This window comes from Petromyzon marinus, chromosome 21, assembly GCF_048934315.1.
Source record: "Petromyzon marinus isolate PM22_M1 ecotype Great Lakes invasive population chromosome 21, UKy_Petmar_22M1.pri1.0, whole genome shotgun sequence".
In the NCBI taxonomy this organism is placed as follows: Eukaryota; Metazoa; Chordata; class Hyperoartia; order Petromyzontiformes; family Petromyzontidae; genus Petromyzon; species Petromyzon marinus.
Genome location: NC_133687.1, coordinates 8,049,691 through 8,074,044, shown reverse-complemented (window position 1 = coordinate 8,074,044; position 24,354 = coordinate 8,049,691). Strand labels below are relative to the sequence as shown.

The following is a 24,354-nucleotide window of genomic DNA, read 5'->3' as shown; positions in this document are numbered from 1 at the left end:
TCTTGTCACCGTGGAGCCCCCCAGCAAGGCCCCGGTAGGGGGCGCCATCCCCTCGGCTATTTGCGCAGACGCTCCCCACTGGGCTCAGAGATGCTCTGCTGGTGGAGGACACAATCGTCAACAACGCAGCAGGCTCTTCATTATGCGTTCTAAGTGCACAACACATTTTCCCAGTTATGTATGTCCCACGGACATAACAGCTATATTCCACAGACATAACAGCTATATCCCACAGACATAACAGCTATGTCCCACAGACATAACAGCTATATCCCACAGACATAACAGCTATATCCCACAGACATAACAGCTATATCCCACAGACATAACAGCTATATCCCACAGACATAACAGCTATATCCCACAGACATAACAGCTATATCCCACAGACATAACAGCTATATCCCACAGACATAACAGCGATATCCCACAGACATAACAGCTATATCCCACAGACATAACAGCTATATCCCACAGACATAACAGCTATATCCCACATACATAACAGCTATATTCCACAGACATAACAGCTATATCCCACAGACATAACAGCTATATCCCACAGACATAACAGCTATATCCCACAGACATAACAGCTATATCCCACAGACATAACAGCTATATCCCACAGACATAACAGCTATATCCCACAGACATAACAGCTATATCCCACAGACATAACAGCTATATTCCACAGACATAACAGCTATATCCCAGACATAACAGCTATATCCCACAGACATAACAGCTATATCCCACAGACATAACAGCTATATCCCACAGACATAACAGCTATATCCCACAGACATAACAGCTATATTCCACAGACATAACAGCTATATCCCACAGACATAACAGCTATATCCCACAGACATAACAGCTATATCCCACAGACATAACAGCTATATCCCACAGACATAACAGCTATATCCCACAGACATAACAGCTATATCCCACAGACATAACAGCTATATCCCACAGACATAACAGCTATATTCCACACACATAACCCTCCCGCTGGCATCAATTGGGAGATGACACAATTCAAACCACTTAATAATGGCTGCTGAACCACGGTGTATGCCCTGTACGTATATATGCATGTTAAACTTCTTTCCCAGCGTACGAAGTGAACCGTGCCAATCAGAATTGCCGGTAAGGAAGACAAACGGTGAGACTGCGGATAACACAGAGATCCCCCGGATAGCCTTAGCAGACTGTTGGGGCAAGTGCTGTTAGCGAGTAGCACCTATGAAGGCCGGCACGGCGCACGAGGGGGTGGGTGGTCAGTACCACGCCCTACCGCCTTTGTCTCCCCAGTGGCGATGTTTTACACACCGCACCAGGTACCCATTTGAGGCCGAGTCGACCTAGGGGAGGCCCAGGACCGTTTCATATCATCGTCACTGGTGTTGGTGACCGTGAGCGGGAACCGAACCCGGGTCGCCGGGTTCGTAGCGCAGCGCGCTAACTGCCTACGCTACACACACACACACACCTCTTCGAAGTCTGCGTATGCGAAGTAGAGGAGCATGTTTTTGCGTAGCAGGGTGCTGATGGCACGCTCATAGATGGCGGCCGCCTCGTCGCTAAAGAGTTTCGAGTTGTTGATGTCCTGAGGCGGAAACAGAGGTGGCGGGAAAATCGGTTAAACTTTGGCAAGCGGGGTGAAGTTGCACGCACGCGTAATGGGTTCCGGAGACACTCGTCGAGGCGACTTCTTCATTCCGACACAGCACGCCCACAGTCCTTGTACAGCCTAGGGACACAGCCCACTTCTAGCGTGCCCGACACTGGCTACGCTCTCGGGTCCTCCGGCTACGATTACCCTAGGGGAGGCTACCTGAATCGACCCAGCCAAGGTGCGGGTCGAGACCTCTGGCTCCCTCGGGCCTCGCCCTTACAAGGGCGTCGGGCCTGGAGTCCCAGAGTCCCACCACCGGCCCGCACAGCGCCCCGGCCCTTGCAAGGACAGCGGGGCGAGGGGGTCCAGGGTCCTAAGCTGGCTGCTGCTCTTGATTCTTCGGCTGCGACTGGTCCCGAGCTTCTCGGGCGGTCCCCTTTCATGCCCCTTACCCATCGAGGGGTGGGGGCTGCGTGGGATCCTGGGACACCCCGCAGCCCCCCTCCACCACTGCCGGTAAGTGCGGCCCATCTACGACACCACACACGTGTGTTTGCCTGCCAGTGTACAAGTCAACATCGTTCTAGACGACGGATTGCCGAGGTAAATGCCATGGATGTGCATCTGCCTGTAAACTTTCTGTGTACAGCTACACCATGCTGATGAAACCCAAAAACGTAGAAGCTAAGGGTGCACTGACATTAAGAAATACAATTTTTACTGGCACGGGGAAGTAAGAACTTGATTGTTGCTTGCTACGCGCGCCCTCAATATATCCAGGCCAAAAGTCTTTCTGTGTGCGTGAAGGATGCTACTGGGCAGATGGAGGCAGTCGCCCCCTTCAGTAATAGGGCAGAGGAGCGATGCTCACAACGAGCGGAGCGCCGGGCGGCTAAAACAGAGCAAAAGTTGGCACAGTAGCGGGCACAGATAACGCATCTGCCAGTCATCTCAGTCAGTCAACCCATGGCACCTGGGTCTGTCCCGTGACCTCCTGCCAGCGAGCCATCGCCACTTCACGCGATCGCCTCAAAGTGCGCCTAGCTTGGCACAAGTGCCATGGTGACGTCGCCGCCACTTAGCGACGAACGGCGGCCATCGTTGTGGTTGTTGTGTCACACAGACAGGCCCCTTACCCCCTTCTCCGCGAGAAGCTTGCTCGAGTGCTCCAGGTACTGCGCCGCTTCGTACCAGATGTCGGGGTGGTGGCCGAGTACCAGCAGGCACTGCTCGTATGAAAACATCACTGCACACAAAACAAAGACAAAGATCCCCCCCACGTAGCCTTAATAGACTGTTGGGGGCAAGTGCTGCTAGCGAGCACCTATGAAGGCCGGAACGGCACATGAGGGGGCGAGGGTGGCCAGCACCACGCCCGGTCGCCTTTGTGTCCCCAGTGGCGATGTTTACACACCGCACCAGGTGCTCGCTTGAGGCTGAGTCGACCTAGGGGAAGCCCAAGACCGGTAAAGATAATCACTGGTGTGTTGGCCGTGAGGGGGAATCGAACTTGTGGCGCTAGGTTCGTAGCGCAGCGTGCTAACCACTACACACGCACGCACATACGGGCACATGCACGGGCGCGCACACGGTACACGAGAGGACACGGCCAACTGCAGTTCGTGGGCTATACGCGGGCTCACCACAGGTCGCACGCCCACAGCGGTGGAAAATAAACTCCAGAAACGGAAATCAAAACACAATTTCCAGGTCACGTAAGAATGAGCCAGCAATACTGGTTGTAATCCCAGACTTGCAAGTAACATGTTTCTATCTATTAACTGTGTGATGACTGCTCTTCCCTGGAGTATGGGCTGCTATACACATTTCCACGTGACGATAAGCCATTGCCTTGAACTATCATTTGTGATAGCCAGGTTTCTTCCTGAAGAAGAGCTACTATACAGTTCAGTGGTGGGCCTGACCTGGTAAAATAAAAATAGTTTAGTTGAATAGTTTAGTTGAGCAGCCTCCCTCACCGCGCTTGGTGAGCAGCGTCTGGTCCTCGGTGCGCAGGGGGTTGCCCTTCTCCCACTGGATGTAGCGCTTCCACAGCTCCACCTGGTGCGCCTCCTGCGGCGTGTTCTGGGGCGGCACCGACGGCGCATTCCTGTCCAGCCCCTTGGTCACGGTCTCATACTCCTGGTCGCGGGGGAAAAAGCACACGCACGCACACGCACACACATGCACACACACACACGCGCGCGCACGCACACACATGCACACACACGCACACACGCACGCACACACACACGCACACACGCGCACACACAGACACGCATACACACATGCACACACATGCACACACATGCACACACACACATACACGCACACACATACACGCACACAGACGCACGCGCACACACACGCACACACGCACACACACATGCACACACACGCACGCACACACACGCACACACACGCACACACACGCACACACGCACACACATGCACACACACGCGCGCACAGAAACGCACGCATGCAAAACGCGCAGCGGTAGCAGCGATTAATGAATGCGACGACAGCAGCGATGTAAAGACAACAAAAAAACTAGCATTTAGCATTCTTGGTTCTTTCAGTAACGTCACATAGAAGGGAAACAATAAAATAATAAAAATAAAAAAAACAATATAATTACTTTATTGTTTCCCTTCTACGTGACTTTACCGAAAGAACCAAGAATATGAATCCCTGCAGTCACGAAAGCTTTAAATCAAAATTTAGCTTGTAGTACTTACATTAAAGTCTGTTTCTCATAGGTGACTATCGACACGCTCCGGGTAGGGTAGAGGTGACAGCTCATCTGTACCATACCCAGAGCATGTCGGTGACCACCACATGATCAACACTCGCCGGCAATACGGCCAGCAAGTTACATGCACTGTAGATTTGTAGGTTTATTACTTCGTTAAATGCTTAGAATAGACCCCCAGACCCACCTTGGCGACGCGCCGTGCGTTCATGTAATCTCGGCTACGATCCTCGATCATCTTCTTGGCAAGGTGCACGTTAATGCCCTGCGCAAAGAACGCAAACGCGCGAAGGTCAAACCGTACCCGGCGCAGGTACAAGACTCCGAACAACGTCCTTCCCCCGCACCTCCGATTAGCAAGGTTGGCTACGTATGGTGCGAAAGAAGTTCAACATACATACGTACGTAACAAGAGCTGAAGAGTATGCAGAGAAGCGTGGAGAGAAACAGGAAGGGAACTTACACTCTGACAGGCAAATGCAAGTCGGAGACATCATGTTCACTTTTGAGAAAAAGTCGGTGGACTCGGGCAGCGCACACCGCCAGACAGAATTGATGCCCAACGGATGAGACTGGTGACAGCCAATGGCAGCTAACGGAGAGAATGCGCATCGAGCGAAGACGACACCCCAGGGGATGGGCGCTACAGTGGCTAAGAGATGTTAACTACCTCACCTGGTATACAGGAGGTTCGTGGGTTCGATCCCAACCCTGACGCCTGCTGTGTAATTGGAGTTTGCGTGCCTCTCTCCCCATGGTCATGTGGATTTTTCACCGGGTCCTCCGGTTTTTACCTCCACATTTAGAAACATGCGTTTAGAGTATTTGGCTGCTATAAATGCCCACGTGAAAAGCAACTTGTTGAGCTATCATTTGTGGCCAGGTCACTTCTGAAAAAGGGCTGTATAGCTCAGTGAGCCTTACCTGGTACAATGCTAAAACTAAAATCTAATCATATTTTTCATTGTGATCAGCTCGTGTACAGAAGCGAGACGCACTGCTGCATTGTGGGACCATGAAGGATGGTACTGACAGAGGCAGGCCTTCATCCAGCAGTTGATAAATAACACACCTGTCAACCCACACGGTTTAGCCGTATTCTTGTACAGGGAAATTGAGTTTTCAGGTCCATACGGCGTGCAGCCATTTCAAAACGGGCTAAGAAAATGCGTTTATTTGTTTGTGTTTCTCCCTTGTGATGGGACTTTGTAGGATTTATAAGGGCACACACAGGGTGACTAATAAGGTCTAAATTGGTCAGTAATAAGGCAGGCACTGATAAGAGATTGACAGGTATGAGATAATGGCTGCTGCTGCCGATGATGATGAGGACGAGATGACAGGATGAAATGAGTCAGCTGGTGGTCTCGACGGGCACAGCATCCCTTAACATGCGAAGGGTTTGCCGCTGCGTCTACTCTCTGATTAGCGCGGTTGGCTACGTACGGTGCGAGCAAACCTCAACGTACGTACATGCTCTCACTCGAAGCCTCACCTCCTCGTATTTGCTGTAGTCCCGCCACAGGTGCTCGATGTTGATCATGGGGTTGACGCATCCACGCTGGTAGACCCTGCGCACGGCCGTGATGCGCTGGTTCTCCGCGTACGAGCCCACCGCCTCCCTACACAAAGATAAAAGCCCTTCAGAGACTGCACCGGGGAAAGTGCTGTTAGCGAGCACCGATTAAGGCCGGCACTCAGGGCCGTCCAAAGGGGAGGGGGGTGCGCAGCCTGGGACAAATCACAGCGTGTGGGCCGCCCCCACCGACGCTTTGAAACTAAACCGGAAGAATTACATTTGAGACCACCGTGACGTCGAAGCACGGGCCCCCCCCCCCCCCAAGGCGCGGGGCCCAGGGCAGCCGCCCAGATTCCCGGTACCCTAGGGACCCCTCGGCCGACACGGCACACGAGGTGGTGCGTGGCCAACACCACGCCCGGCCGCTTTTGTCCGACCCAGTGCTGATGTTTCTCGCACTGCGAGTCAGGTGCTGACGCGAGGCTGAATCGACCTAGAGGAGGCCCAAGACCGGTTCAGAAAATCACCTCTGATGTTAGCCACGGCCGGGACTCGAACTCGGCGTGCCGGGATGGCAGTGCGCTATATACTGCACTTCCACTTCCAACCGCATGTAAATCCTCACACACGTGCAAAACAAGTGGTGTAATTATTCGAACATCTACCACGTCACTTAAGTGGCGGTTACATGACCCTTGAGCTTGTGCCAGACTAGATGCACTTTGAGTGCCATGTTAAGCAGCCTTGCAGGAGAGACCCAAAGGCTTTAATAGACGGACCTTGGCAAATAATATTTCGTAAAAGTACTTACACTCCCTTAAGGAAGCTGATGTAGTCAACCCAGATCTAAAAAGGAGAAACAATAAAACACTGGAATTAACGTCAGGTTTGCAATTGCAGTCCAAACACAATGATAACGCCAAGTGAATGTCGATTTATAACGACACGAGGCTGCGCTGTTTCCTGCACGGCATCTTGATATGCGGTAACATTTATACAATTTACTTCAACCGATAAGCCGTGGGGGGGAAGAGGGGGGGTTGAGGTGGGGGGGGTGGGTGGGTGCCTTACTGGGTAAGACATGATGTCCATTCCAATCTTGTCCAGGGCAAAGTCATAGGCCTGAGCCATCTTCTCTCTAAGGCGAGGAGGGAAGCAGGGGGGGAGGGGGGTGGCGGGGAGGTTGAGAATAATTGTAACGTCCGTGCCCGGAGGTATCGCGTTTGCGGTGTCAAGGCTACGTGCAAGAATCAGAACATTTATACTGGAGGAATCCGATGAGCTACTAAGGTCTATTTCACAGGCGTCCGGCAAGCGATACGGCACAAACCGCACGTTCTTTCCGGTTAGCGCAGTGGTAGCGAGCTTGCTTTATAAACAACAGTTCTCTGAGCTACATCCATTCATCGGAGCTCATCCTGTGACTAGAAAGCCAATCTCTCTAGGTCAGTGGTTCTCAAGGCGTGGACTCCGGGCACCACAGGGTGGTCCGTGACGGTCCTCCGGGTGGGTCCACGGGGGCTGCGATGCAAACGCAGGTTGATCCGGACAATAACGAAGACGTTTATTACACCTTTTGTTTCGGACATTAAATGAATATTTTTTCTTACGATGTTTAATTTTAAAATTACGTTAGGCAAACTACCCTGACCCTAAGATCTAGATTCCACCCCTAAAAAAAAACCTTATAGCTGAGTTATAAAATGTTTCGGACATTAAATGAATATTTTTACTTACGATGTTTAATTTTAAAATTACGTTAGGCAAACTACCCTGACCCTAAGATCTAGATGCCACCCCTAAAAAAAAAAAACCTTATAGCTGAGTTATAAAAAAATATATGTTCTGGTCAATACGAATCAATTTGTAAGAGTGGTATTTAGAGAGGCGAATGCGTTTTGTCACCAGGGGTGGAGGGCGGCTGGGTGGTCCGCGGAAATGTTTGCTTCGACTGAGTGTCCACGGGCCAAAACAAAGTTTGAGAACCGCCGCTCTAACGCTAAGGCTTGGTTGGGCTAAAAGGGAGTATTGGTCACTTGACACCAAAAGGCACGTCATTTAAATTTCAGCGGCTCTCTCGCGACCACTCCGTAACACGTGGAGCGAAAGAACCCAGCCTACAGCGGCAGCCACAATGCACGATAAATAAAATGAGCGCGAATGTACGTACATAGCCAACCGTGCTAATCGCAGAGGTGCGGGGGAAGGAAAACAAATTAAATACAAAAAGTAGTTCTAAAGATATGATTTTTCAATCTTGATTTAGCGGTGCGTAGCTCCCAGCGGCTTCCTAGAATAAAACAGTAGTGCTATGGCCATGTGTACGTATCCCTCTACTACTTCCTGTCCGCATCCTTAAAACCTTAACCAACTTCCCCCTTCCTAACCTTGTCCCCTCCCTTTCAACATCCTCCCTTGCCACCCATTCCCCTTCCTAACCTCGCCCCTCCCTTTGCCTATGATCACCCCTCTTCCTTGCCATCCCTTCCCCTCCCCAACACTCAAACCCCATCCCTATTCCCCACCAGCCAACAACTAACGCACCATTTATAATTCTTGTAAAGCGCTTTGACAAAACACGCTCTATAAACTCCTAGAAAAGATACGATGCACGGGAGACAGGGTGTGTGTGTGTGGGGGGCCGGGAGCGAGTTTAAGAAACCGTGAAAACAATCCGGCGGAGAGGCTCACTTGAAACTGGGCAGCTTTCCCTTGGTGTCGCGCACGTAGGTGAGGTAGCATTTCCACAAATCGATGTGCAGAACCTTCATGAGACATCGCTGGAACAGCTGCTCCACACAAGATAGCGGAGCCCCAGCGTTAGCGTTGGGCAGCGTTTCTCGGCGAGGGCACGGTCGCCGTCGGCGAGCGTGCCACTCGATCCGGCCACAAAGCGGCGTGGTGGGGGAGGGTACCACGGCGCGTAGTAGTCCAGTCGCAGGCATTTGTTGACCACGCACGCGCGCAACAACAACAACAACCGCCGCCATTCGGCAAGAAGTGGCGGCGACGTCACCACGGCGCCTGCGCCAGGCCATGCGCACGTTAAGGCCACGTGAAGTGTCGAACGCCCACTGGCAGGTCATGGGACAGACCCAGGTGCCATGGGTTGACTCACTGGGATGACTGGCCCGTTGCACCACCTGTGCCCCCTACTGTACCACACATGCGCACACAACACTGGGCAGACTAACACACACACGCATATGCTCCACAAGCTCACGTTTGGATGTAGTGGACTAAAGGATGCCCGCACCAAACACTTTTCACCACCGAAACCATTTTTGCCACGCACTGCTGATGTGATGTTACACCTTTAGGAATCTAAATCCCAAGGGCTAGCCTAATGATCAGTAGTTTTATCAGAGGCATTCTGTACGAAGTTGAAGACTGGATTCATTGTGGCTCAACCCTGCCTGATGTGAACAGGAATTCACTATCAAGTGATAAGTAAATGTGCGCCAATGTTATTGCGCGTAAATGTAATTTTAATCCAGTATTTTTTTTACATTTTATTATTTCCAGTATGCGGGACATCCCCCGTAGCCAGAAAATAACTCGAATTAGTCCGGCTTCGACAGGATTTATAATCATAGCGAGGGTTCCCCCCCCAGGAAAACAACGATCGGTCGCGTTAATAACAACCGGCAAAGCAGCGAAATTCACAGCTCGTCGGTCTGGGCATTCCCCCCCCCCCACCCCGACCCATCACAACGGTTGTCACGCAGCTTACCTTCTCTACTCTGTCAAAGTGTTTGGATTTTATCTGGAACGCAGCACAAGAGGGGAAAAGCATCGCAAAGTCATTTCTGCAGCACAGTACGGGCAAAAGAAACTAGGTGACGCACGTTGCGCGCGAGCACACACACACACACATCGGGGGAAATCGACATGAAATGAACGCGAGCACGACGGTACATTCGGGACTCACGCATCGCTCGCATTTCACGTGCAACGTCGCAAACTGAATTCAATTAACGTGCACCTACAATAAGTCACCGGGTTTTCACGCAGATTTATTTAAAGGTATGCACAAACTCACACGCCGTCGAGATTCACAACATTTCTGAATTAACTCAACACACTCGTCAACAACAAGGCGGGTCTTAAAAGAAAAACGGCAGTGTATATGATGGGCGACGTTTTGGGCAATGGGCCTTCTTCATAACGCATGGCATTTACGAAAGTATTAATTTCTGTAGTATATGCAAAAATGGGCCACCGATGTGCTATGAATAAGTCGGCATCAGTTGTGTTTCACGAATGCATACGCTGCACATCACACGAGTTGTAATGTTATGTACGCCACCAAAATAAACATGGATATGAAAACACCAATATATAGCTTCATACAACATAGGCCAGTATTATTCACGAGTTAAAAAGGTCCAGTTTCTATATTCAAGTCTTGAAATTAATCAATCATACACCAAACATCTCAGTGGACATATAATCAAGTCCCATACTAGTCAAGCTTCATAGTCATCGTGTGCGTGCAGACCACGCTGAAAATAAAAATTAAAGAGCGCTGTTCCGCGTGCAGTCGAGCAGCAGCATAGTGGTTCGCAGACTTCCCGCGCCTCCGTTTAAGCCCGGTTGTCCACGTAGGGTGGCGAAGGAAGTTCAACGTACGTACACTTCTCTTCTATGGACCCGATGACCCCGAGTTCATTCCTTGGCTCAGCCCACCGTCAGCGTCGAGTGATATCTGATCTGGCCATTGGCTTCCAGCGTGGCGAGGTATGGTTAAACAACTCCCATAACTCGCATTGGTGTGGCGGAGGTCTTCGTACAGCAGTGGACTGACAAAGTGGCTGAATTATTAATCAGTTTTAATCACCATTGTTAATTTTATTTTCCGTTGATGCTACTAGACGGCATCTTACATGTATATACAGTACGATAATATGAATCATTTGGCGGGACCACGGGGTCCCGCAAAAACCAGGTCAATAATAATTATTATTTTTCAGTCCGCCCACTCGAGATCTCGACAGCAACGCGCCGCCCGCCCAGACTCGCGTCAACAAGCTGGCGCTTGTTGACGCGAGTCTGGGCTTGCGTTTGGCCACCCCACCGGCCCAAACGCAAGCCCGGGCGTCCGCCGCAGTCGCGCGCGGTGACAACGCCCTCCGTCAGCCGTCGATCCTTAGCTTCTTTGCCAAGGCGAGCCCGCCGCCCCCAGGCAGTGAATTGAACGTGTTTATGTAATTTTTCAACTGTTTACGAAACTTAGTGTCCCCGAGTAGCTCTCGACGAGGCCAATCGATTGACCACTAGTTGTGTTGTCGGTAAGGCAGCAAGACTCGTGTCGCTACGCGGTTTTTCCCACCCCGGGGCAGTGATGGGACCCCGGGGTCCCTCCAATTGCTTCATATATTCCAATTTGTTTAGGAAACATGTCAGCTCTTGAGAAAATAACTTCTTGTCTCAATACTCTTTGGTTCTTTCGGTAAAGTCACGTAGATACTTAGTCGTTTTCATTTATTTTTGTATTTGCTACCTACGTGACTTTACCGAAAGAACCAATGAGTATGGATTCCTGCAGTCACGAAAGCTTCGAATCAAGATTCTTGTCTCAAGTGTGAGGCGTCGTGATGGATGTGTAATGCGTAATTAAATTGTGCCAGTCAGATTTCACCAAAGAATAAAATAAACAACTTTTATTTTAAGGTAAGGCCGACACCGAGCTACATAGCTCTTTTTCAGAAGCGAACTGGCTATCACAATTGCTGGCGCAATGAATTGGCTTATCACGTGGAAATTTATAGTAAGCTAAATAATACTATAAACGCGCGATGTTGATTCTAAATGTGGAGGGAAAAAACAGAGGCACCGGAAAAAATCCACGCGGCCACGATGAGAGAGACATGCACACCACAAATATACAGCAGGCGTCAGCGTCGGGATCAAACCCACATCCTCCTGCGTACTAGGCGAGCCAGTTAACATCTCGCCACCACGGCACCCCCAGAGACACGATGCACACATTGAACTTAAACTATATACAACCAATCAAACTACATTTTCAAGGGTTATGGAAAAGATAATGCAATCTAAGACGAGATTTGAAATGCGACCCATTCTCTTTTTCCCCAAGCCACGTCTGATTCGAACAGCCGAGAGGAAGAAGTGGCGTGCGTGAATGCGTGATGTCAGCGTCATGCGAGACGAGCGCGCAGAAGGATGTCGCCTACAGAGCGGAATCGACGGAGATCTCATTCCTCGTGTTAAAAACGCTGCCGACACATGCGTCAAAACAACGCTGCCCAAAAAAGGAACACTACACAACAGGTGCTGTTTCGGGTAACGAACCTCCTTCAGAGCACACCAGAGACGTCGTGTCGTTATGGACGTTGTGTTTTTTGACATCTTTAACAGAGTTCCTTAATGTATGCTTTTGTTGCCTTACATCTCTACAACCGTTGCACGGCTACATTCAACGACACGGGTTTGACAACGTAGGCCTTTGCCTAATACGCTGTAGAGTGCGGTAATTAAACAAATGCACACCCCCTTTTCCACCCACTGCTGAATGAAGTTCTCCCCCCTTTGTCACGCCTGTCATGGAAGTTGTTTTCCCATACTTCACTGCGCTAGCCAGCACAGGTTGAACGTGAAGAGCCAAGATGACCTGTTCAGATACCGCTCGCCCACTGATGTTAACCGTGGCCATGAACCTAAACCCATGATGCCGGGTTGTTCGTACGGTCGGTCGCCGACACGCTCCGGATGAGGTACAGATTAGCACGGTTGGCTACGCACGGACGCGAAAGGAGTTCAACATACGTACATGCAGATGCCGAGCGTGTCGATGACCACCCAAGAAAAAACAGATTTAACACAAGTGCTAAAATGAATTTCACAGCGCGGCCCTTTATGAACCAATGCGCCAACGTCCCCGCCCGACTGTCCTCCAAAACGTCCCGTTAACAGCGCGATCGGCGCAATCGTTACGTCGCACCGCAGACAAATTCTCGTTGCAACCCAGCTCCTCCTTGGTTAACAAAGAAGCCTCCGGTGCCGGCTAAGCGAGGGCAGCGTTAATTTCATGCGGTAGCCGTCCGATGGAATGGGATCCATGGCCAGGGTGGTTGAGCCAGAGCCACACAATGCCATAGTAATTCGAGACTGGCTCGTCGACCGACGATCGGTGCGGTTGAGCGCGACGGTACGCAGAGCGATACCGAGCGACGACAGAGCAACACTGCTGGCAACAGCTGCTCTGCGCCAAGTGTGGGATGGGGCTTTCCTGAAGGCGGAGCGATCACACCCGAGCAAACAGTTGCAAGCAACTGGGGTTGCATGCAACTGAATCGCTCTCGTGACTGAGCGTCTCCAAAACCAGTTAAGCGATCAGTTGTGCAATTGGATTGCTCGCAGTAAAGACGAGACTCTAACTGCAAGCATCGTACTACTGTTCAGCGACTTGTAGCGCCATGCTTCAAAACCATGTGACGCTTGGCGAAATACGGTTCTTACAATCCTGATGCAGGTGGGGGGGGGAGCGGTAGCTAGCTAACCAGAAAGAGAGCAGGTGTTGGTTGTGAGGGGCACGGCAAAGACGCACGACAAGGCAGCTGCAGCCAACAAAGTTGCGCGATGTCGAGAGCGATTGGGTTGCGTGACCGATCCCGGGGCTTGGAGCAGCCCTCCACGCAACCAACGGACGGCATCTTTAAGACACCATCAGGCAGCGTAAAGGCAACAAAAGGGGTTTTTGTTTTTGTTAGATCGCGTAAATGTGTCGTTAAACCCGCCACCACCCGTCATACCCAATTAGTAAGGTTTGTCACGTAAACAAAACGCGCAAATTAGTTACTCGTACAGCACACTGATGTGTTGGGAAAGAAAACCCACAACGTTTACAATTCGAGTATGACTTTTCTCTGGTGATTACAACAACCTCATCAGGCGATAGACAGAACTTTTAGAAAGTCCTTCCGTATTGGCCTTAAATAGGGGGGGGTAAAGGCGATGTCATCACTGTGAGCCTTTCAGATGCGATGACCTGAGGGGAGTTAATGTTGTCATAGAAGTTACAATGGATCGCGTACAGCTGAGAAAATGAAGTACCTATTGTTTGGCTGGGTTATGGTTTCACGACACATTTATATTTACGCAATCTAACACAAAAAAATAACTTATGGACATTGTTGGCGAAAACCTGCGTGTTGAAGTGTAAAGGCGACCATAAAGGGGCCCCGAGAGAAAATGTTTCCGCTCGGTGGCGCTGCACAGCGGAGCAATAATGACTGCTCCACCGGTTCTCCCCCCCCCCCCGAGACGAAACCAGAGCTGTTCCCCCTCGTGTGAAATAAAGAGTGGCCAGTGTAATGTTACTTTTTTTACTGGCATTTTTAAAAACGGGGACCGGTGGTCAAAACTGCACTTCATGGTGAACCCAAAAAAGCCGTCATCACGGAAGTATTCAACGCCGATCCAATCGCAGCTCTAATTTGGCGATAGTAAAAAGGTGATGCTTATATCCCGTTACCCACGGCAATTATTCTTGCACGCAAGATGAAGCCATCCATTTAGTAGGTACGCAAAAATCTGACGAAACTTAACCCCTCCCGCCCTCCCTGTACGCACGCGTACTTTTTACAACCCCACCTGCGTACATACGCTTGACGCACCCCCTCCAGCCCCCCCGCCCCAAATCCTATAGAACGGCCGATATTAAATCCACGCAGAAACGATAAAGGATTAATAATATTAACGTGTTTAAGCAAACAGATAGTCCACCACCGCTGCATTATCGAGGCTTCACCCCCCCCCTGTTTTCTATGCGTACGTACATTGTCAGTAGACCCCCCAAACGCAAGTGTACGCATTTGGGTTAACCCCCCTCCATGCGTACGTACTAAATGGATGGCCCCTATCCCACATGCAGCACGATGTTTCCTGAACATCTTTAATCCGTCAGTCCTGAGATTACAACTGTAGTTGTTTGCTTAATTGCTTGGATAAGGCAACGTCAAGACTTTTCCGTTTTCGCGTTTGTGTTCCGCAGTAAGATGCGAAAAATGATATTATACAATTGCTTGTAAAACTCCCCGCACCTCCGATTATCACGGTTGTCTAACGCGTGTTGCGAAAGAAGTTCAACATGTTTCTCTAGCTATCTTGGTAGATGCAAAACATTATCGCTGGCCATAACCCAGGAAACAGGCCTGAACCCCTCAGCCCCCCGCCCCCTCTCCACTTACAAATCAATGAACCGTCACGGTTCAAGAATCAATTATTTTACACCATGGTGCATCGTAGCACTTCTGGAAGCTGCAGGTCACGTGAACCAAATATTTTACGCAAATTGTAAATACCTGTACACGATTCTCAAGTGCAGCTCGAAGCACGTATCATTTTAAAAAAATCGCAGAGGTTAAGGAAACCGATCATCGTGCGTAAATGTCGCACAAATAGCGCGTATCCTAACAAAAAATGCGCAAGTTAACAAAAATGGTGACCCTTAAAAATCCTGACATTAACCTTTATAGCCCCTTACCTGCACGCGAGAGCAGACAGCAGAAACAATTACCACCATTAAAGTAAAGTGATAAAAAGAAATACGTTGTTGTTAATCCGGCTTGTATTGTTGCCAAGAAAACAGGAATATGTTCCTGTTTAACTGGTATAACAGCACTATAAATCCTGTTTCCCTTTTTTAAAATGCATAACCTTGAAATCATAACCATTCACAGGAGTAACACAGTACAAGCTTGACTCAACACGTTGCCAAATGTTTTCGCCCCATTTTTGGCCCGAAGATAAAACGTACCAATGCCTATTCCCAACAGAGTAAAAAGTTTTGGCCATAAAAAAGATGCAAATCTGGCTCCATGTCTGTCGCAGTCATCTACTCATCTACAAATTCCCCAGATTAAACAGCCAAATTGCAACAATGTAATGAATTGTGGATTTAAGTGTATTCTGTGAATGACATTAGTCCTATTTATGTAGACAATGGTGGCTTAATCTAATTCTCGTAGTGTTAGAGAAGGGTTGGTAAAGCTGACCTTTTCGCAAACGTAACTGGGAGTCTTTGCTTATGAACAAATCTAAGAAAATCCGGAAAGTTTGGCCACCATAAATAAATTATGGCCCGGAGATTGATTGGCTTCGCATAATGTAAAGTTGTAACTTTCCTGAAAAGTCTCACCCTAAACACTTAAAAGGCAGATAAAGCCCACACACATTTCTTAGTATTTAAACAAGTGTCCCGAAAAAAGTCTTTCAATAATTGTGCAATTTAAGTTGGTTAGACTTCCATAGAAATTTCAGTGCACAGGTATATTTGCTTTTCACTCCAGATTTTGCTGCTTAATAACATACATATCGTAAAAGAGCAGCGATCTGCTATATTTTTGTCCTCTGAAGGTGAAAACTATGGAAGGGTTAAGTAATATTTTGAGAACTATATTATAACCTTTACAAAAATGTGGATTCTACCAGTTGTGATTAAAAAGCAAGTGGTAGGTCAGTTGATGGTTCAACTCCAATGTCGCTTGAGTTAAGAGGTAGACTACAGATCGCAATTGGGTTATATTCGCTAAAAGTGGGGTGCTTGCTTGTTCACCATATGCCCGCCGCATATCTTTGCAGAAGAGATAACGCAAACATTATAAATTATATTCAGACTGCATGTACTCCGAACCAGAGATATTCCATGCCTTCTTGTGCCGTTATCCAGCAAATGGTAATTATTCTTTTACATTGGAAAACAATTAAATTAACCATGACCAAAGTCATCCCTCAAGTGAAGATTGCCCGGTAATTGGCTTCTATGAAGATACATTAAGCCGAACACATCACTAGGCTTGGCCAAATTTGCCTGCATCACTTACTACAGGGCGTAGACTCCCATCACGAGGAAGCAATGCCCGTCAAAAGGTTTGTCCTCAAATACACGGATTCCTATCTGTAAATTATCTTACCACTGACACCCTCCCATCACATCCTTGTGGATGAGGCGTTATACACTTGTTGATGAAGACTACGCTCGAGCTGACATATTGGACTAGAAGTTTCTAAACGCCAATAAAGACAGCCCAACCATTTGATCTCATCTCATCTCATTATATACCGCCTTAATCCAGTGCTTCAGAACAATTATAACATTGTACGTAAGATGACCGTGGTTAAAATTAAGAGTGGGGATGTAAAAAGTGGTGTAGTTATGGTTATGACAGTTAGGAAAGGTGTGAGTGGTTAAGGAGGGGTTGGAGTAGTGATAGGGATTGGGGTAGTCATAGGGCTAGTGATAGGGGTAGTGATCGGGGTTGGGGTAGTGATAGGGTTAGTACTAGGCATTGGGGTAGTGATAGGGTTTGGGGTAAACCTGGTTGTAGCTAGAGGGTAACAGTAAGCTGGGCAAGGGAGTGATAGGGTTTGGGGTAAACCTGGTTGTAGCTAGAGGGTAACAGTAAGCTGGGCAAGGGAGAAGAGATGATGGGGGTTGTTTGAACGAAGGAATGGAAGCCGGTTGTTAGAGTGAAGGTGATTGTTTTATGTGCTGCAGTGGAAGTTGGTTCCAGTGAAGGGGAGCAAGAAAAGAGCGAGAGAGTGAGACTGGGCACAGGGCAAGTGATGTGCAGATAGCGACGGTAGAGATCGTAAGCCGATCAATTTTCACAATTTGGATGTTAATTAGAAATGTTTAAACAGTAAGAAATGTTTTAGGGAGCACATGGATTACAAACGGCGAGCTAAAAGATAAACACGAGGACATGTGGCTTAAGAGGAGTCAAAGTGGACGGCGTTCGCGGTCACGCGGAAAAGAGAACGCTGCTCGTGCAAGCCGACTTAAAAAAGAGTCATGCTGACGTAATTTTGCGACGATATGGCTTGCAAAACTTTAAACCCGAGACACACTGTAGAGTCGTGACAGCGGTACAAAACGTACATAATTTGCGTAATAACGTACTGCGATTTAAATCTAAAAATTAATACCGCCCCCCCCCATCTAACAAAAACATAGCAGCCTCCTCTCTCTACACGTGCCGTGTCCTCTCTCAAAGACGTCGGCGATCGTGGCCTTCCTTCCCTTCAGCTCTCTCCACAATATTTACTCAAAATACTTCCATCGGATGCTCCGAGTTGCATCCAATTATTCAAATTTCTCACGTAACTTGATTCGCCGGCTTCTTGTACCTATACATTTCCCAGTCAGAACATGAGATCCATGGCTGCGTTCGTGAGATAATAGAATTTAAATCAACAAAGCAGCCACATAACCTGGCTGCTTCTGGAATAACTTAATGGTGGTGCAGTTGCAAAAAATTATTCTCCAATTATACAATCTCAACAGGCCTGTCAGTTGAGGTTAATACATTTACCGAAATAAGATTAACTTTAAAACAAAGAATCACATTCCTGTGAGAAGTAATTTTGCTGCAATAAATAATCCTCCCACGAGGATGCAAGCAGGCCGGATTAAGGTTCTTGTAGGCCCGAGGCACTCGTTTCTACAGTTGGTAATGCTGCCCCACCTCCCCCACCAATGTTACAACTGCCGCTGTTACGCGCACAAAAACGCCTCGTCTTCCCTTGCACTGCTACTCTCTATCGAGAACGACATTGTACGAAATTCACAATTTGACGATGTTATTTGCTAATTACGCAATTTAAAAAAAATCACGAAAAGTTAATCTCCAGTGTTAATTTCTCACACCTTGTGAAAAAAAAACGACTGACATTGACATGACCGTCTCTGTATATACAGTAAGCATATCCTTGCTATATAAATATATTTATTCAAGATATCTGTGCTAATTTGAAGCTTTCGTGACTGCAGGAATCCATACTCTTTGGTTCTTTAGGTAAAGTCACGTAAGAACCAGAGAGTATATCCTTGTTACATATTTTTATCCTACAACCAAAAAAAGACATGGTCACATTTTCTTTCGAAGGCCCCTTTAGTTTTTGTAGACCCGGGGCACAGTGAAAACTGTGCCTATTCTATAAATAAAGACCTTCCTCTGTACGTCTCAAAAACCTCTCGGGCACTTCCGGACGAGGTACAAAACTGAAATTTGGTACATGTGTAGCATTTAAGACGCAAACAGGACGAATCTCAAAATCCGAGATTTTTTATTTTAAGGCCCCTAAATCTCGATTTTTAAGTGCCCCATAAACATGCTTGTGCATGTCATTCAGACACCGTTCAAAATAAGATTGCGTTTTTTTCGTTTGATAGGAGCATTAAACAGCAAGCACAATTAAAGTGAGAACCATTGTTCGATATTGTTTTTGAGATATTTCGGATTCAAGCGGTTTTTAAGTCAAAAATACATATTTTATGTTCATATTGGAATAATTCCAATACGGTTAAAGAGCTCCCCATCATAGAGTATTAACTACATTAATTTTTGTTCTAATACAAAAATGGAATCTTTAAATTTATTGGTTTCTGATGGGTACATCATTAAATATAAGTTGAATAAAGTCAACAATGGATTTTTTTTGCAAAAAAATAAAAAAAATGTGGAGTATCTGATCATAGATAAAAATGGTAAGAAATAATATTGAGAAAAATTACATATTGAAAATTTTGCCTGGCGAAGACAGGCTTTTATTATGAATTAGTTGCGTACGATCTAGATCCACGCATTTTCTCGATGTTCCCTTGTACACATTCTCTAAGGCGGATTTGTCACTCCGAGTTGAATTTTGCATTTTACTTTGCATTGAAATGTCACCGTTTCCTCATTACACACTCAAATGTACCCGGGAGGTGCACCACCCACCATCCCAGACTGCACTTTAGACCCTAACAACCACATGTCAATAATACGCGAGCAGACAGAAAAGTGTCATCACGGGGCCTTTGTGCAACAGCCTACAAAGAGAAATAGCTGATAAAGCTTCAGAACTCTTTGTTTTAGAGGCAGAGACAAACGAGGGGGGGGGGGGGTTAGCTTCATATTAGCACACCAAATGAACCCTCAAGAGCTTTGAATGGCAAGGCCGTGCCTGCACGTTCCACCAGCAGACTTGCAAAGTTTCAGAGAACCTGTTTATATCTCAGATAGGTAGGCTAAATATAAAAAAATATCGAGCTTTGAGTTTACTTATCCGCCAATGGGTAGTAATTTCCATGGTGTTATTTTTCGGCATTACCTCACCATCACATTACAAATGGGCGCACACAAACAGTATCACTGAAAGTTCCCAATCGTAGTCACAGCCATTCCTGTGCAGGTGCATGAACACACAACCACAAAGTGTCTGTATCCATACATACATGAGTGCATACATCCACACTTCCACACACACAAATGCATGCACACACACACACACACCCAAAGATCCCCGTATAGCCTTTACAGACTGTTGGGGCAAGTAAACTAAACTAACTTTTTCAGAAGCGACCTGGCCACATGATAGCTCAACAAAGCGGCTTATCATGTGGACATGTACAGCAGCCACATACCCTAAACGCATGTTTCTAAATGCGGAGGGAAAAACCAGAAGACCCGGAAAAAACCACATGACCATGGGGACAACATGCAAACTCCAAATATAAAGGCGTCAGGGTCAGGATCGAACAAACATACTCCTGCATACCAGGCGAGGCAATATCTCGCCACCATGGCGCGGTGTTAACTGCTTGTTAGCAAGCACCAATGAAGGCTGGTACGGTACACGAGGAGGTGGGTAGTCAGCACCACGCCCAGTCGCCTTTGTCTCCCCAGTGGTGATATTTATACACCGTACCAGGTACTAATTTGAGGCTGAGTCGACCTAGTGGAGGCCCAAGACCAGTTCAGTTAATCGTCACCGGTGTTGGCTGTGAGCGCATGAATATGCGCACACAATTACACTCTACAACATACCCCAGTCATACTGCCACACGCAAGTGCATTTAACAGCATGCACGCAAGCCAAGTACATTCAAGTGCAGTTTCACAAGCACACGCAACGATTCGTACATGATCATGCCACTTCGTTTGCCACGACACAAACCCACACTAGCGCATGCACACGCACATTTTTATTCATGTTCATTGCTGTTTTTATGTATTTTTCATTCATCCAAACTCACTCACTAAACTCTTAAACTTTTCTGTGAAGCGTGTTGATACGTTGCTGTGTTTGGATGCAATTTAAATTAAGATTGTGACCCATGACACACGCTCATACATTATTCCACATACTATGCGCACCGCACATACACCAGTGTATTTTCAAACGCAAACTTATTCATACATGCATCCATTGCCATACCCAAGTGCATATATTTGCAGACAACATCAATCATGCATACACATATGCACACTAATTATATTCATTCAATTGTGCATGCCCATTCTTATACTGCTCTTCACTCATGATTGCATGCACACGCATACAAAAGCCCAAACACACACACACACACCAATAGGCACACGTAATATTGTATCTGCAAAATATTGCAAAACACAAACGTGTTCACACATACACGAGACAAGAGTTTAAATTATACTAATTCTACATAACATGGTATACAAATATACTTAATAACATGATCTACAAATAACCCTCAATTCACGACGGCTATCGGCAGCAGCAACAGCAGCCACCCTGTCGTATGCATCACTGACCTGAGCAAACCGAATGCATTAACTAAAACATGTTTTAACGCTATCACGTGACTCACAGCAAAGATTTTTCCAAAACAGTCATCACTTAAAAAAGTTATTTTAGACATTGTCAACTAAACAACACACACGAACATATTTTAGAAGCAAACGTAAATGGTTTAAGAGATTAGATAAAAGTTGCACTTTAAATAAACACGAAGCGAAAGCTCGCTCTGGGTATTGAGGACAAGGAAACACTTGTGTGGGATAAGATGTACTATTGAAATATATTATAAATAAAAGGACACTTTAGCCCAAAAATAAATTGACACAGGAGTCAGGAAATTCAGACAACCACAAGTGAATAAAAGTCAGGGCCACACAGCCAGACGTTAATATACACATTTTAATGTTGTTGCAACTCCAACATGCAACAAACATTTCTTTGCAATATGATTGCTTGATATATTAAAAAAAGTATTTTCAATACCCACCACGTACGATTTTTTAAAAATAATAATATATATCGCTAAACCCAATCACCGACAACATACCATATTTTCTCTTATTTGGTAAACATTACAGTTTATTTTCAAGGGTATATTTTGTTCGGTCGACTTGAATCATATTCACACAATTTGATATAATTTCACCGTTTTTCACGCTAACCGTAAGCTATGATTTAAAAACGTGAGGATTCCTATTTTTTGGCACGGCAGACCAGGTTTTCTTGCAGACTCAGCGGCAACAACAGAAACGCAGCGTGGCCGTCCCCACCGCAGTGCAAGAAAACGCTGAAAGGGAATATGTTGAAGATACTCACAAGAGTGAATATGAAAGTACGTAGCCAAACGGCACGGTCGTACGGCCCACGGCTTAACGTGGCTGTGGGTGACTGGGTTTTTTTTTATAATACCTGCGTTTACAATAGGGGAGGGAAAATTGGTTAAAATTGCCATGTAAAAAAAAACATTGCCAGTGTCGGCAACTTGCATTCGACAAACGTAAAATAACTTTGTCAGTTTTTTTTTAATTCTGCGATGTGTAAACAAACAAAAACTTGACTAAATTGTCATTTTCGCGACAACACTGCGTGTTGCAACAGCAAGGCAGCAAGATGCAAATAAAGCGTCCGTGAACGCATAATTACAGAGCCAGACAATGTACAAATAATAATTTAAGTATATGGCGTTTTTTTGTTAAAAGTGATGTTATATGCATTGTCCATTTATAACGTTATCCTCAAGTGATAACACTGGTAAAGAAATTAAAAATAAAAAAAATGTAAAAAGATAGTAACCTCTGCCTCTATGTAGGTCTTCCAGTATCGACCAGAATTGGTGAATTGGTTAACGAGCCGCTCCAGGATGCGCCGGGCCTTGTCGGGAACTTGATTCTGTGGGATTGGGTCAGAAGCGGACGGGGAAAGGGCAGAAACACAGACACACGCACACGCTCGTAAAAAGGCAGCAACAAAGCCCGACACTCGCCCCACAGTTCCACACACCGCGGAGCAGATTGTCGCGGCTATGTCAAGCTGAATTTACGTTGCGGTCGCAATGCTAGGTATTGATAGAACTGAAGCATTCAAAACGAATAGAACAACATTTCTAAAAGTGTATGTATGTAGAACTTAATTTGCAACGTGCGTAGCCAACCGTGATAATCGGAGGTGAGGGAGGGGGGGGAAGGACAAACTAAATACAAAAAAAATGTTCTAAAGAAATTAGTCCATGTAATAAGCTCATATCATACGCAGTGCATCTCCTGCAATGTATCAACTTCTGATCAGTAAGTTGCAGACATGGGAAGTGTCAATATATATGGACCGACAAAAAAATTAAGATGAAATTGTTAGAGATAAAATTATGATTGCGCATAAGCGTGACGGCGGGAATCCCAGAGAAAAAAAAACAAATCACCATAAGGTATCCCATGATATAGCCGTGCTCTGATACGTGTGGCATTGTCTTTGTACTGTTCGCCTTTTGGCGTTGTTCTCTGGTCTGACAATGGTGAGACTAGGCCATAACGAAGCCCGTCTCTGGTGTAGGCCAATCAGTTTCAAAGACAATGCCATATAAACTCTTTGTTTTTTTCGGTAAAGTCACGTAGATAAAACAAAATCAAAATAAAACAACCAAATAAATCACGACGTTTCGGAGGCAACACAAGCTTCCGTCTTCAGGTGGAACAGTCACAGCAAGGGAGCTGCATCAAGTGGTGAGCTCTGAGACCCTCGAGCTTATATACAGGTTAAGGTGGGGGGAGGAGCTAAGCAGGGAACGACGACGAGGCCAAGTTAATCCGTCTTTTGTTATGTTGTCGTGATTTGATTTAGTTGTTTTCTTTTATTTTGATTTTGTTTTATCTACGTGGCTTTACCGAAAAAAAACAAAGAGCATGAATCCCTGCAGTCACGAAAGCTTCAAATTTAGAGACAATGCCATATATTAACAGAGCATGTTTGTTTGCATGTTCACCACAAGTACTGTGTGTGGTGAGTACAGATTTGATTTCTTGCAAACGTTTCTATTTGATGTTTCAACATCGTAACACCTCCTGTTTTACTGCCATAAAGGGCAAAAACTATTCTTATTTTTCAATAGAGGTGCTCCACCTTATCCATTCCACTACAGAATAATGTAAAATACATAAATTGTGACAATTGTAATGTCATCAAAAATGAAGTGTATCGTGAAAATATATATTTCGGAAAACCATGTTGTTGGTTATTATCTCTAATCCTTCAAATAAAAGTCAAATGTACGCACTTGTGAATATTTATGTTGTAAATAAAAGTCAAATGTATATAATAAACATTTTACTTACAATGAACACACCAAACTCAACATTTTTTTATGGAACCAATTGATGATTGAGAGAATTTCAGTA

The 24,354-nt window shown here is 46.5% G+C and overlaps 1 protein-coding gene across 1 annotated transcript in view; it reads right to left on the bottom strand.

Annotated features, from left to right (window-relative positions):
* CSTF3 (cleavage stimulation factor subunit 3) overlaps positions 1-24,354 on the bottom strand; it is a 50,874-nt gene that overhangs the window by 9,162 nt on the left and 17,358 nt on the right. The window contains exons 3-12 of the mRNA XM_032958026.2: positions 22,760-22,855; positions 9,630-9,662; positions 8,588-8,685; positions 6,968-7,034; positions 6,708-6,742; positions 5,873-5,999; positions 4,565-4,642; positions 3,604-3,766; positions 2,761-2,870; positions 1,499-1,615 (exon numbers count right to left, since the gene is read on the bottom strand). Coding sequence (XP_032813917.2) covers positions 1,499-1,615; positions 2,761-2,870; positions 3,604-3,766; positions 4,565-4,642; positions 5,873-5,999; positions 6,708-6,742; positions 6,968-7,034; positions 8,588-8,685; positions 9,630-9,662; positions 22,760-22,855 — 924 coding nt within the window. The remainder of the gene's footprint in view (positions 1-1,498; positions 1,616-2,760; positions 2,871-3,603; positions 3,767-4,564; positions 4,643-5,872; positions 6,000-6,707; positions 6,743-6,967; positions 7,035-8,587; positions 8,686-9,629; positions 9,663-22,759; positions 22,856-24,354) is intronic.